At 28.1% G+C, this 14,957-nt stretch overlaps 1 protein-coding gene across 3 annotated transcripts in view; it reads left to right on the top strand.

Annotated features, from left to right (window-relative positions):
• The window catches only part of Lrch (Leucine-rich-repeats and calponin homology domain protein), a 447,029-nt gene that overhangs the window by 337,858 nt on the left and 94,214 nt on the right, over positions 1–14,957 (top strand). For all 3 annotated transcript variants that reach the window (XM_075355909.1, XM_075355908.1, XM_075355907.1), the window contains exons 3-4: positions 9,658–9,890; positions 13,050–13,186. In XM_075355909.1, coding sequence (XP_075212024.1) covers positions 9,658–9,890; positions 13,050–13,186 — 370 coding nt within the window. The remainder of the gene's footprint in view (positions 1–9,657; positions 9,891–13,049; positions 13,187–14,957) is intronic.

The following is a 14,957-nucleotide window of genomic DNA, read 5'->3' as shown; positions in this document are numbered from 1 at the left end:
TATTTTTTCTGTACTATTATAAATAGTACTAAAGATAAATAGTATTAATATAAATAAGTAATATAAATATTAATAATATTATAAATAATAATAAATATTAATATAAATAGTATTAAAGACGATTAGCTAGAGATTCTTTAAAAAATAAACGTTATGAAAACATTTAATTTTTCAAACATTTTTTTACTGTTAATTTTTTATTATAATTTTTTTTTCTATGTAGGAATACACAAAGTATAAATTAACAGCTATGATGAAATTAAATAAATATTTCACTAAGTTTTGAATAAAAAAAAATTAATATTTAAAAAAAAAATTTTTTAAATCGAATTAACTAAGACACGACCTATATTAAGGCTGTTGATTTTCCTGTCCATTTCATATACGATTCCTTTTATAAACTGACCGGCTGGGACTCGTGTCCAGGTTCTGTAACTCAGCTGCTTTGAAAGACGTAGAATTGGTCCTGGTTACGACCAATTCGACTTATTAAATTGCATACCGATCACACTCGTGCCCGCGTGTGTTAATTTGGCGATGAAAATGCTAAAAAAATAAATTGGTAAAAGTATTGAACAATCGACATTCACTTATTGGATTTTGTAAACATACTTTTAATTAATAAGTAGGTAGTATTTCTGTCGTTGCATTGTTAAGTAATATAATAATATAACAAATGAGAGAAGGTAGATTAACTTTGCTCTTTGGTACGTTTTGTATTGTACGTTGTAACTAAACATAATACTTTGGATTATTTTAAACAGATACTGTGCCTTATGCTTTCATTGCCGTTTCTCATAAATTACCATTATATTTAAATTTATTCGATTGCTGTAGTGGACTTTTTTGCTTTTCTTTATATTACGTTCGTATATTTTAGTTTCAACATATTTCTTTAAAACCAAGTCCTTAAGTTACCTTCATTACATATTCAATATTTGCTCTTAATTTATTTTGTTTTAAACTTTTACTTTAAATTGTAGAACTGGATTCAGTAATCATTGAGGACTTAATAAGCTGGTCCAGCAGTCTTGTCCATCTTTTTACAAGATTCTGGCAGAAATGGTTTCGTTTTCCAGTTGAGTTCATTAATTGATCTTCTCAAATATTCCACCTTATTTTTAAGATCCTCCTGTAACATCATATCTCAGAACCGCCCTGATTTTATTTTTATTTTCTACTTCTAAGAACTTTTGCTGAATTAGATAAACACAGGCAGCACATGCACATAGGATTTTTTAATTTTCGTTTTTAAACATAATAATATTTAGGAGAAATCGTAACAAGAAGAAAATTTAACAGCTTCCATTTAAGATCATTTCTAATTAATTACCATTAAATTAAAAAAGATAAATAAAAAAGTAACAATAAAACGATCATTAACGAGCAGGTCAATAACCAAAGCGATGTCCTTTCCAGTAACCTCAATTTATGGAAACCAAGAAATAGATAAATAAAGTTTAAAGATATGTATAACCATTAATAAGAAATAAACAAGAAGGCTAACCCGTTTTAGATACTGGATCCACATAATTAGTAGGTTTTTATGTAAAATTTATTTATCTATTTTTTGGTTTCCATAAATTGAGGTTACTGGAAAGGACATCCCTTTGGTTAAGATCTATTTCACATCGCACATCCTAATTAATAATAAAGACACCTTATTCTACTCAGTTCTTTTTTTATTATTACTGAAAAGCTACTCTGACCAGTAGTTTATTTCAAATAAAATTGTAAGATTTGTTTTTATTTTATGAAAATACTTAACTCTGTCGGTTATTTTTTTTTTAATTTTTATTATCTTCGCATTGTCGCGTCACTGTTTTTTCGAATACCTATTTGTATGTAATTTATTTGGCTCTTTTATTTGTAGTTAATTAGTATTGTAGATTGTATCCTTTTTAATCAAGGATAACCTTGTCCGTCCTGGGAATGCCGGAGCAGTTCCCTTTCGTATGGTTTTTTTTGTGCACAACAACGGTGCACAGATAGAGTCCGAGTCTGTGACTTAGACATCGTTCCTATAAAGATTGATTTATTTCATAATTATGTATGGAGACGACTATAGTCTTTATATATTATAAACAGTCTTTATATTAGTCTTTATATTTATAACAGATCGGGTAGTTATTTCTTGAAAATGTTAATGTTGGAAAAAAGTCGTGATATAATTACCACCACATAAAAATAACTGAAATCACAAATTTACCCGGCATTTTACGTTTATTTACGTTTTATTGTAGACTTAATAACACGTGTTTTTCGGTGGAATAAAGTGGTTGTAAAATAAGAAACTTTGTAAAGCTTCATTAGATGTATTCTGCCAATCATAATTAAATTTAAAGTAAAAAAAGCGTACAATAAAAACAACTTTTTAAATTTACGAAACTTTTCTTCTAGAAGAACTTATTGAATCCGTATGTAATCCTTTTTTCTGTGATATTATAATCATTACAAATATTTAGAAAGTAAATCATTAAAAAATAAACGTAATCAAATACATGTAATTCATCAAAATTTTTATTATACAATATTTTAGTTGTGTAAAGGAATACACAAAACATAAATTAAGAGGTTTGATGAATTGAAATCAATTTTTAAATAAGCTTTAATAAAAATTTAGTTTAAAAAAAAATCGAATTCACCCAGTCTCGAACTGTATCAGGGCTTCTCATTTTTCTATCAGTTTTATATACGATTCCTTTCGTAGACTATGCGGCTGGGACTCGTGGCCGGGTCCTGTAACTCAGCTACTTTGAGAGCCGGATTATTGGTCCTGGTTATGCCCATTCGTCATATCAAATTGCATATCGGTCACTCTTGCGTCCGCGTGTGTTTATTTGGTGATGAAATTCTAAGATATCAAATCTTTGATAACTTGTTAGTAAAAGATTACTCATATATGTAAATATTAGTCATAATTAAATAATTAAGTATGTCTCTAATAGTGTTATTGTTAATGTAATATATAATAATAATAAATAAATAGATCTAATAAATTAGACCGGGTAGAAGTTTGTGTTCCATTGGTATGTGTTGTTTATTAAGCAATTGCCCATTGTAATAATGGACAGTTGGATTTAATAAGCACTTGTACCAACCAATATCAGTAAATCTCGGGTATTCCAGGTACAATGATCCTTTTGCTTATGATATTAATTAATGAGTAGGGGGAATATCTAGTAGCAGAAACACTAAGAAAAAGGAAAAATTTTGTTTGTAAAGAAAAATATTTAAACTGATAAGCGGTGTCTTCAATTCCTACGCGCTTTATTAAAACAATAAACGCTTTATCATCAAACATTTTTTATTCTTAAAATTTGTCCATTTTGCATATACAATATCTGGGAGTTACCTCGGATTGGTAGGTGGTCAATCAATTTGAAGTGTCCCATAAAAGAATTGCTTGTTTCTTGATGTATTCCAAAAAAATGAAAACTTACTCACCTGTTTCCTACATGTATCAGGACCGTAAAACTATTAATTTTTTTTTTTACTTTAGCAATTTACCTGTAGCGGTCATTTTTTTACAGTGTGATCACCTATTTTTGTGGTTGTAAGGGTTTACGCAAGAAATCAAACTAAAAAACTATTTAATAACAGTTTCACAAGGTTAAAGATCGGTTGAGAGGTTTATTTACCTCTCTCTTCTTTCTATGAGAAAATCACAGATAATATTGAACTTGGTAAAAGGTGAAATGTCACTTTTGGTAATTTGTATCAAAAGTCAGGGATGGCATACATAGTTTGAATTTATTTTAAATGTAGGTGTATGTTAGTAGTTTTACCATAAATATTATTAACAGTGATATACTTACCCCTAAACTTTTATGAATTTTAAAACTAATTTTTTTTTTTAATTTTAATTTTTGCTTCAAATATCTCTTAAGGGCTGTTGATAAAAATTTCAATTTTGCACAACTTACAGTGTTTTTGTAGATGTTAATTGAAAATAGAAAGGTTTCTCATCTATTTCACTAATAAAAAAGTTATAACCTCTCAGAAATGTTGAGAAACCTGTTGAAAGTGACGCCATTTTATCTCATTAAATAAGTGCTCCAAGGGGTTTTTCTTCTTTGTACTTAACATTTTTTTTTTATTTCGTCCCTGCATTGTGGAAGATGTCGTTTTTAGTATTTTTAAGTAACTTTTTTTAAATTTATTAACGGTAGGTCGTAATTTAATAACCTAACCAATACCAGAAACTTTTAATAAAATTTTGATTAAAAATTTGTGCAAAACTGAAGCAAATTTAGATTCCATTGAGTAGCTTACATTTGTTTTCGAGAATTCATTTTTATTTTTGTATTGGTTTATTCTTTTAAACGCTGTCGAATAAAAGTAAATAGTAGAAAGATTTTAATTATTCTTCAATGATATAGCATGTTTTTTATAGCAGTGAAAGTTTATTATTTTTCAGGTACCGTATTTATTTTAAATCTTAATGCTGATGGTCTTTGAAACATGCTTAATTTTTTCAATTTTTGTTGAGATAATCCACCCAACATTTTTCAAGCAGCATCCAATTGTTTTGTATTTTGTTGTGAGGCAATGTATTGCTCTTGGAATACGCATTCATACAGTTCTTTTTTCTGCTGAGAAAAAATACTTGAAACATTTAACTCAAAGAGACTTCCCCAAAACTGAATTTAAATTTGGAAAAACGTGTTCTTTAAGAGCTTGCTATAATGTTATTTGTCTAACTTTTTTAACCTTTTTTTTTCAAAGGGTCAAAACAGAACTACATACAGATGATGATTTAAAAAAAAATTTTCATGGTATTTACAAACACTAATGACATCTGAATTAACACGTAAAAAAAAAGTTGGTTTTCATTACCAAATTCACAAAATTTTAATGAGTTCTTTTGACACTGAATTATACACTGTTTTTTAAGACTTTTCATTCACATAAATTACCATGCAACATTGTTCTTCCATTGTTTTACGTGAAATTATTTAAAAATAATGTGAATCTTTAACCGATTTTAAAATGTGCAAATATAATATGATTAAGTAAAATGTATTTGTTTATTTAATAAACGCTTTCAAACACAGGATGAAATTTAGACTCACGGTAAAGAAGTGAACAGGTCACTGACTAATGGCAGACATACCAGTCAGTAACTGCAAAGCTAAATGATGCGATAATTCTTCTGACATATCTTCTTGTATCTTGTAATTTGTTGTTTGTTTATTGGATCTACTAATGTTTGTATTGTGTATAAAAATGTACTGTCACATTTTGGTGAAATGAAGCTCACTAAACTGGTAACAAGGACCTCTATACTTTGTTATGATGTATATATTCTACCATAACTTGTTGGGCACTTTCTATCATGTTACTTGTGCTATTATGTTTAGTGTAAGATTGGGTAATATATACATCTATGCATTCTTCGATTAGTTTTAGTTTTGAGGATGCTATCCGTTTTGTTACTGATGTTTCGTATAATTACTGTTTGTCATATGCTTATTGGAATTTGTGCTGCATATATTATACATAAATGATGTGCTCTTGCATCCTGACAAGATGAAAAGCTTTCACTTTATAAAAGTCAGAATGTAAATAAATCCAAATGGAAAAACAACAGCACTAACTATCGGATTTAATTCATACCACTCTCTAATCACAGTATTCGATGGAAAATAATTTTTTAACAAAAAGGGTTGTGGCTGTAAAGTCATTACAATTAATAGTGAACATTAAGAAACTTACAAAACATTACAGAACTTCAAAAAATTTAACCTTTCAGTTTATAAAAGTCATAATGTAAATAAATCCAACGTCAGAACAGCACTACCTATCGAATTTAATTCAAATTGTTCTTTAAACACAGTAGTCCGTTAAAAATAGAAATTTTAATGTAATAACAGCGGTAAGCTACGACACAAGTAATTGATATGCGAAAAAGCAACAAAATAAAAAAATTTCCCAGAATCCGATCGCAGCACCAACTACCGGATCAGACTGATATACCAAAAATTTAAAAAGAAAGTCTAAAACACGATCGCAGAGCTGCCTACTGGATCAAATTGTGAACCTTAACCTTTCCAAGATCAACAACAACACATAAATAAATTAATTTAAAAAGAATTTTCTATCTGATCAAATTGTAAATCTAAACCATTCTCGAATCAACTTAATCACGCACAAAATTTCATCAAAATCAGTCCAGCCGACTGTATTTAGGAGTTCAGTCACATACACACAGACAGAAGAAATATATATATATATACACGTACTTTGTTTTTGTTAATTCACTTTTAGTGAGTATCTTTGACAATATTAATTTTCGATGAAATGAAAAGTGGGCTTTAGTAAAATTTTCTTGATGACCAGATACTGGTCAGGTAATCCTTTTTTCTGTGGCATTATAATAATTACAAATATTTAGAAAGTGAATCATTAAAAAATAAACGTTATGAAATACATGTAATTCATCAAACACTTTATTATGATTCAAAATTTTTATTATACAATATTTTAGTTGCATAAAGGAATACATAAAACACATACAACAAACACATACAAATACATTAAGAGGTATGATGAATTGATATCAATTTTTAAATAAGATTTAATAAAAATTTAATGTTTAAAAAAAAATAATTAATTTAAAAAAATCCAATTCACCCAGTCTCGAACTGCATCATGGCTGTTGATTTTCCTCTCAGTTTTATATACGATTCCGATCGTAGTCTACACCGCTGGGACTCGTGGCCGGGTCCTGTAACTCAGCTACTTTGACAGCCGGATTATTGGTCCTGGTTATGCCCATTTGTCATCAAACTGCATATCGGTCACTCTCGTGTCCGCGTGTGTTTAATTTGATGATGAAATGCTAAAATATCAAATAAGGATAATTCATTCGTAAAAACGCCAGCTAGTTATGTAAATATTAGTCATAATTAAATAATTAAGTATTTTCTGTAGTAGTGTTGTGTTAAAGTAATATATAATAATAAATAATACGTCTAATAAATTAGATGGGGTATAAATATTAAACTGTGCTCATCTGGTATGTGTTGTGTATTAAGCAATTGCCCATTGTAATAGTGGACAGTTGGATTTAATAAGCACTTGTACCAACCAATATCAGTAAATCTCGGGTATTCCAGGTACAATGATCCTTTTGGTTATTATATAAATTACTGAATAAGTAGAAGAAACACCAAGGAAAAGGAAAAATTTTGTTTCTAAAGAAAAATATTTTAAACTGATAAGTAGTAACTTTAAGTACTACGTACTTTATTAAAACAATAAGCGCTTGATCATCAAAAATTTAAATATTTTCCCATCTTACATATACCATATCTTTGAGTTACCTCAAATTAGTAGGATGAGTTTTCATGATTTCAAAAATGGACAGTCAGATAAAAAGTTTTTATGCTCATAATTGTGAATCACATAGATAGTTAGAAAATGTAACGTGCTAACTTAACCTGTACTTTACGAATTTGCAATCTATCTATAAGGAATAGCCACTTATTCTTAAAAAATACAGGTATTCATTTTTATCAAACCAGTTAACACTGCGTGTAACTAAACAACTTTGTCTTTGTCTTCAAGAAAGAGCATTACTCATATTATTTCTAATAAATTACCATTATTTTTAAATTCATTTGATTGGTATAATGGATTTTTTTTGCTTTTCTGTGTATTATGTGCCAATATTTAGATTCACCATATTTCTTTAATACAATTAGCTTCATTATATATTCGATATTTGTTCTTTATTTATTCTGTTTCCAACTTTTATTCTGAATTGTAGAACCAGATTCACTAATTATGGAGACTTTAATATATGGCCCATCTTTTTTGTCTTATCTTTCTACAAGATTCTAGGATTAATGGTTTTTCTTTGCAGCTGAATTCATCGATCGATCTTCTCAAACAACTCACCTTATTTTTAAGATTCTTCTGTAACATCACATCTTAAAACTGCCATGATTTTTTTTTTTTGTTTTTCTAGCTTTCATATTATTATATTTTACTGCTTTATAGCATTCCATACAATTTTCTTTAAGAATTTGTTTTTCATTTCCTAAATCTATGTTAGGCATTAATATATTGCTTTCCTGATTCGTGTTCCCATTCTTTGCGTTTGCTCAATAAGTTCCTCACTTTTATCATATTTTGTAATTGTTTTCAAGTAAATAGAATTTATAATTGTTGTGTTTGTTAAGACAATAGTTATTATTCTCTTTTCTGTTACTTTTTAAATTTATGAAAATTTTCTGCTGGAAAAATTTTTTGAACCCATATGTAATCCTTTTTTGTTTGTGGTATAATCATTACAGATTTTTAGAACAAGAATATTTAAAAACGAAAGGTTATTAAAAATATTTAATGCTTCATTTTATTTTGGTTTATAATTTTTTAGATCTGTAAAGGAATACACTAAACCTAAATTAAGAGCTATAATGAATTCAAATAAATTGTTAAATAAAAAATGCAGAAAAACTATTTTAAAAGGAATAAAAACTGTCTAAAAGTAGATGTACAGACGTACATTTAGATTGTTAGGTAATAATCAGCAGTGGATTCATAGTAATCAGTGAATGTAAATATAGATGTATTTATAAAAATAAAATGAATTTGAGAAATATAAAATAAAATATTTGTCCTAATTTAAAAAAGAGTAATAGTTAATTCATGAAAATATTACTGAAATAAAAAATGTTTTTTTATAAATCTGAATAGCAACTTTACTTTTTATATTGTATTTGTCAAAGTAGTGCTTATTTATTATTTCTTTTTATTAGAATCTTTTATATTAATTTTTTTTTTCTTTAGCTATGTAATTTTATCTCTTATGTGATGACACAACAATCAAAGTGCTCATCTGGTTTTAAATTTTTGTTTTATTTTTTTAAAGGGTTTTTTGCATTTTCTATTTACTTATTCACTTTTAGACTGACACCTATTAGAGCTTCTGGTAGGTGATATTGGTTTTTCATTGCATGTGGAAAAATACCATGCCTTTCTTGGTGTCAATTCTGGACCCTCCAGATGAAAGGCAGAGATTGTAATTAATTCTTATACAATTAACCATCAGATATATTGTTATACCAGTTACAGGTTTTGAAGGTCATTCAATAGTCCTGGAATATTTGTATTTCAGGCCATTTATCTCAAAAATGATGGAAAAGAGCATAAAAATGACTTTACACTATCTTATAACACTATCTCGAGACACACTGAAAAAAGGTCCAAGGTCATATTATGACCACATGTTTCAATGTACAATTTTCTGCTCTTTTCATTGGTGAGATCAAAAATATATCATTCCATTTGAAAAAATCATGTTAAGCTTGAAATAACTGTCAAGGTCAAGTGCAAGGATAAATCCAAGATCACCTTAAGGTGTCCCCTTCCAATTTGAGTAATTTTTGTTTAGGTCATTTATTTTTATTGTGCATAGTTTACTAGAAAATCGCTTGGGGCGATTAAACTTAAATGCTCTATATATTGTGTTTTATTTATGAAATAGACAAAACTTTTTGTGGTGTATTATGGAATCTTTGCTCGATATTTTAGTTACTAAATTTATTTCTGTATAAATTTAATTAAATTTATTTTTCATTTGTGTTTAAAATCACAATAATTTATCTTATAATGCATATAACACTAATATATTTGTTTTTGTTTTAGCCGCAATCACTTGACGATTCTTCCAGTTGGTATTTGTCAGTTGCCTCTTGAAATATTATTAATAGCCAACAATAAATTAACAGCATTACCAGAAGAATTAGGTCGCTGTAAGACGCTTATGGAACTTGATGTTAGTTGTAATCAAATAACGCATCTTCCGCCTCAACTTGGATATCTTTCATCTTTACGGATATTAAATGTCAGAAACAATATTCTCTTAGAGTTACCTATCGGTAAGAAAGCTTTATTTTTTATTTATCTAATTATTTATCTTTTAAAATCTTTTTGTAATAATGATGTGTAACATAACCTGCCAAGCATAAAAGTATAGCCATTGTTAATCTGAACTAGTTTGTTAGAAAATTCTTACGATAAAATTTACTTTTAAAAGTTCTTGCCACATTTCCATAATAGAGCCATCAGTGTAATATGATGCTTGTCACTATGTGGCATGGCAAAATTTTGTAGGATTATTTCTTGACAGGCTTTAGCATTCTTGTTTAAAAAAACAAGTTTCCAGTTTTTATTTTTTTTTTGAGATCATAATCATATGCTTGTTTTTATGGTTATAGAGGAGGAGCTTTGACAAAATATTTGTTTTTCAGTATCTCAGGTTTGCTAGTTCTAATTATGGCATACTCATTAAGATGGAACCATGCTTTGTCTGAAAAACATAAGATCTTAAATGTTATTGTTGTCTCAAATCAAGTTCTTGTATCACCAAAAATAATCAACTTTTAGTTAGTCAGATTATTCTTGGAAAACCTCTATTTTGAATGGACATACTTACACTATTTTTCATTGCTGTATGGGCTGATCTAAAAAATGATTAATTTGTTTACTCCATTTCCTCAAAAACTTAGAAATGACAAGATTTTTTGACTGCTCCTGGAATATTATCATCCATTACCTCTTCTCTTAAAACAATTCTATCAGGCATACTTCTTATTCAATATTAATTTTTTTATTTGAATTCTCAGTTGCATTTTTCAATGCTACATACTTTTCAGAAATTTTAAAAAGTCTTAGTTAGCTTTCCTTTGAACACAATTATACTAAGAGGTTTAACCACTGCAACATCTAATTCATAGCAGTAACTAATAAAACTTATATGTACAATTAAGATCCAGTTCCCTCCAGTTCAGGAATAATCTTATACACATAACAGTTCCATCTCATGTCGACAGAGATAATAAATTCAAATAAAAAGAAAACCGAGATTATGTATTTTTATTTAAATAGCAATTCCTTCTTTAAGTTCAACACCCTGAATTAATGTGATATAATTTATTAGAAATTTTAAAATTTGTTACATTTAATAGTGCAATTAGCAGTTCTCCTTTTAACAATTTATCACAACTGTAAGATAATTTATTAGAATATTATTTGGATACATTCTTTATTTTGACCAGCCACTTTCTACAACCTGTGCTACCAAAGGCATTGAAGTAAAGTATTTAAATAACAAAGGTGCATAATATGTTTGTGAAATGTAATTAAAGAATTTATATTATCCTATGTTGTTTTGTTTTATGATTGTTTTTGCATTTAGATAAAGCCTGAAGATGATGAAATATGATATTATTCTTTGTGTTCAAGAGTGCTGCTGTATATATTTATTTTAGTGAGAATTTACATGAGAAGTTTCTTTTAACCTTTTTTCTGTAATTTATGAGTATTATTTTAGTTTATCATGTATTTCATTATAATAAGTTAATATTGGTGTTATAATACACTATGTAATTTTTAGCATGTGTAAACTATACATGCTATATATATTCAACATCCAAGTCTTTGTCCTGTAGAACTTAAGTTTATGTTTTAGTTATTGCACAGGTTTGTTTTTTTTTGGCCATTGTTAATTGAAAATATCAGTGATCCAATAGAAAAGTAGTTCAATAGTGATTTAGCTATTCCTGAAATATAGTATTAAATTTTCTGATGAATGACTATGAAATTTCAGAACAAGAATTTTAAAGCTGTTTGTAATAAAAAAAATAATAAATATTTAGGAAAAAAAAATTAATAGTTTAAAAAGTTTCATTTTAGCAGTAGAGTAAAATTATTTTGTTAAGATTAATTGTCAGTTTTTTCATGTACCAAAAAAAATGTATTGATTAATAATAGAAAATATTCAACAGAGATAATAAAAAAGGTAAAGAAGAAAGTACAAAAAAATGAAAATTAATTTAAAAAAATTATTTGCAGTTTTTAAATCAGTAGTTTATATCCAGTAGGATTATTATTATTAACTTTTATGACCACATAGGATCACTTTAGTCAGTCCATTATTCAAGCCTCTTTGATGGGACTATTTGGGCCTTGCGGTCCTCCCAGTATTCTCTCTTACGTTCCGATTTTTGTGCTCTTTCTAGTGTTAAAAAGGTTTGTGTTGTGAGTTTATTCCTTGTGAGTGTGAAATGAGTGTTTTTTTCTTGATTTTCTTGTTTACTTTTATCTTATCTGTGGTGTCTTCTTATATAAGGCCAGTTTCCTTCAGATCCTCTCTTATTTCTCTGTTACATCTGCATCTTGTCTTGGTGTTGTTTAAGTTGAGATTATACTGTACTAGCTGTTTCAGAAGTCTTGAACCTTGCATTCTCATGATATGTCCAAAGAATCCTAATCTCTTCTTACACATAGTGTTTCTGCTGCATAAGTGGTTTTTGGTTTTATAACTGTGTTGTAGTGTCTTATTTTTGCGTTTATTGATAGGCATTTTTTACTATAAGTGTGCCAGGTTAATTTTTTAGCTTTATCTAGTTTGTTTCTTCTTATTTGGATTGAGGTATTTTTCATTTAGATTGTTTGTTATTATTTCTCTGAGGTATTTAAGTTGGGTTACTATTTTTATTTTATTATCGTTTATGTGTTCTTCTTTTAATCATGTTGGATTTTGGGGTTTAATTTTTGTCTTTTTGAATGATATTTTGAGGCCAGTTTTATTTGCAATGTTTTAAAGTTGTAATATCTGTAATTTAGCTTTGTCAATCTCATTTGCTAGCAGTGCCAAGTTGTCGGTGAAGCAGAGACAGTTTGTTTTGATTTTTCGCCCTATATTTACCTTTTGGGAGCATTTTTTGAGCCATTTCCTCATTACCTAAAGCACAGTTGTTTAATAGTGGTGAGAGCCCATCAACTTGGCGCAGTCATGTTTTAATCTCAAATGGTTCCGAGAGCTTGCCTCTGAATTTGCAATAGGATATATGATAAACTTGACACTTAAAACTCAATAACATGGAATTTTTTTATTATAAAATGGTCTTAATTATAATTCTTAATTAAGATTAAATATTCTTAAATAATTCTTAATTATAAATGTTTGTTGACATACAGATATGAATAAGTTAGTTTTATTGGCTGATCATATTTTTTTATATTTTTTATTATAGAAGTGACGTACCTGAAGTTAGTCCAATTGGATCTTAGTGAAAATAGGATATCAACATTGCCTGTTGAGTTAAGAACAATGACCACGCTTGTTAGTCTTGATCTTACACATAACCCACTTGTATCTCCACCTGCTAGTGTAAGTTTTATGCATTATTATTATTGTTATTATTATTAATACTTTAATTTCAACTGATATCTGCTCAATCAGTCTGTATAGTCTACCAGTTTAAATAGTGACGTTATCAGCGTGTGTCATACATATTTTCTGGTATCAGGAGTATTATTCATTGTACTTTCAAAATAACATTTTATCAAGTAATGGACATCTACTGCCTCTTCTTAACTGCTTCTCTTCATACTTTCACTTATTCAGTTAAGTGTAGGATAGAAGTAATCTATATCTGATCATGACTAAATGCAATTTTATTAAACACCATTTTATCAGCAAGGTAAAGTTATGCAACTCTGGCTACTGAGACATCTCAACAGACTACAACTTAGGAGAAAAATTAGGTGGAACATTAACACATGCAAGTATAAAAATAAATAAATATATAAAAATTTTTTTTTTTATTTTTTTAATAAAATTTTTATATTCTGACCCATGGTGATTTTGTATATCTCCATCCTCCTGACTAATTATAACCAAAATTAAATAGCATTATTTAGTTAAACTCTAGTCATCTACAAGATTTCATAAAAATTAGCTAATTCAGTCTGAAGATATCATTGAAACTGGTAATGTAATGAAAAAAGCAAAAGAAATTGCCTTATTATTCCCACTCCTGAATGAAATCACCTAAATACATAACCAAAGTGACAATAATCTAATGGAATCTTTTGAATTTCTGTCTCTTTCCCTTAATAGAGCTTTGAACAAGACTAAACACTTATCAGAAAGTAGCTTAGCTACCTTAGGAACAATCAATTATGTAGAAAAAAATCTACCTAGCATTTGAGTAAAATTTTGATATACAGGACCCATAAAGTTTGTATCACCTACCTCCTTGATAGATTGTGACCAAAATGTCCCACCAGAAATTATCATGCCAAATTTCATCCAAACAGGTCCATACAATAAGTTGATATCAAACAAAAAACAGGTCAATAATTAAATATTGGCCGTTTTTTTACCTTACATACTAACAATATATATATATATATATATATATATATATATATATATATTATTTTTTGCACATTATATACCACTGTGTCAAATAATTATTAATAAATAAATATTTAAAGCCACCAGAAATAGTTCAATAAAAGGTAAGAACACTCACCTATTCATTTATAACGCTTTAGAGCTCCATCAGCAGAAGACCAATTTTTATAAAATACGCATAATTATAAATAAAATATAATTAAAAGTATAGTAATTTAAAAAAAAAAAAAACATATAGTTAATATTTTTAAATTGTTAGTATGTTTATACGTTATTGTTGCTATGATAAAAAATCTTTGTCTTACCAAGGTGAATATACTCATATAGGAAGTTTTAAATATTAACAATATTGTATACATACTAACGATTTTAAAATTTTTAACTAGGTTTTTAAAAAACAATAACTATATTTTTAAAACTAATTTAAAACCATTTATATATATATACACGAGGTGCTACCCAAAAGTTCGGGGAATTTGAATTTCATGCACGAACCATTGCTGATACGACCTGCTGCCGCTAGATGTGGCTAACAGTACTCTTTGTGAATCAGTGTTCCAACAGCTGTGACGATGAGAGGCTGCATTGTTGACTTTCGTGCGGTTGTGTGTTTTACTGCTTCGGCAAAGTTCTAAATAGCAGATTTTAAAGAGCAAAGAACCTGGTTTAAATTTTGCTTCATGCTTAAAAACTCTGGTGCAGAAACCCATCACATGCTTGTGGAAGCATTTGGTGACAA

This window comes from Lycorma delicatula, chromosome 2 (genome assembly GCF_047948215.1).
Source record: "Lycorma delicatula isolate Av1 chromosome 2, ASM4794821v1, whole genome shotgun sequence".
NCBI classification, from domain to species: Eukaryota; Metazoa; Arthropoda; class Insecta; order Hemiptera; family Fulgoridae; genus Lycorma; species Lycorma delicatula.
Note: the sequence above shows the minus strand (reverse complement) of the source record. Positions and strands in the feature narration are given on the sequence as shown.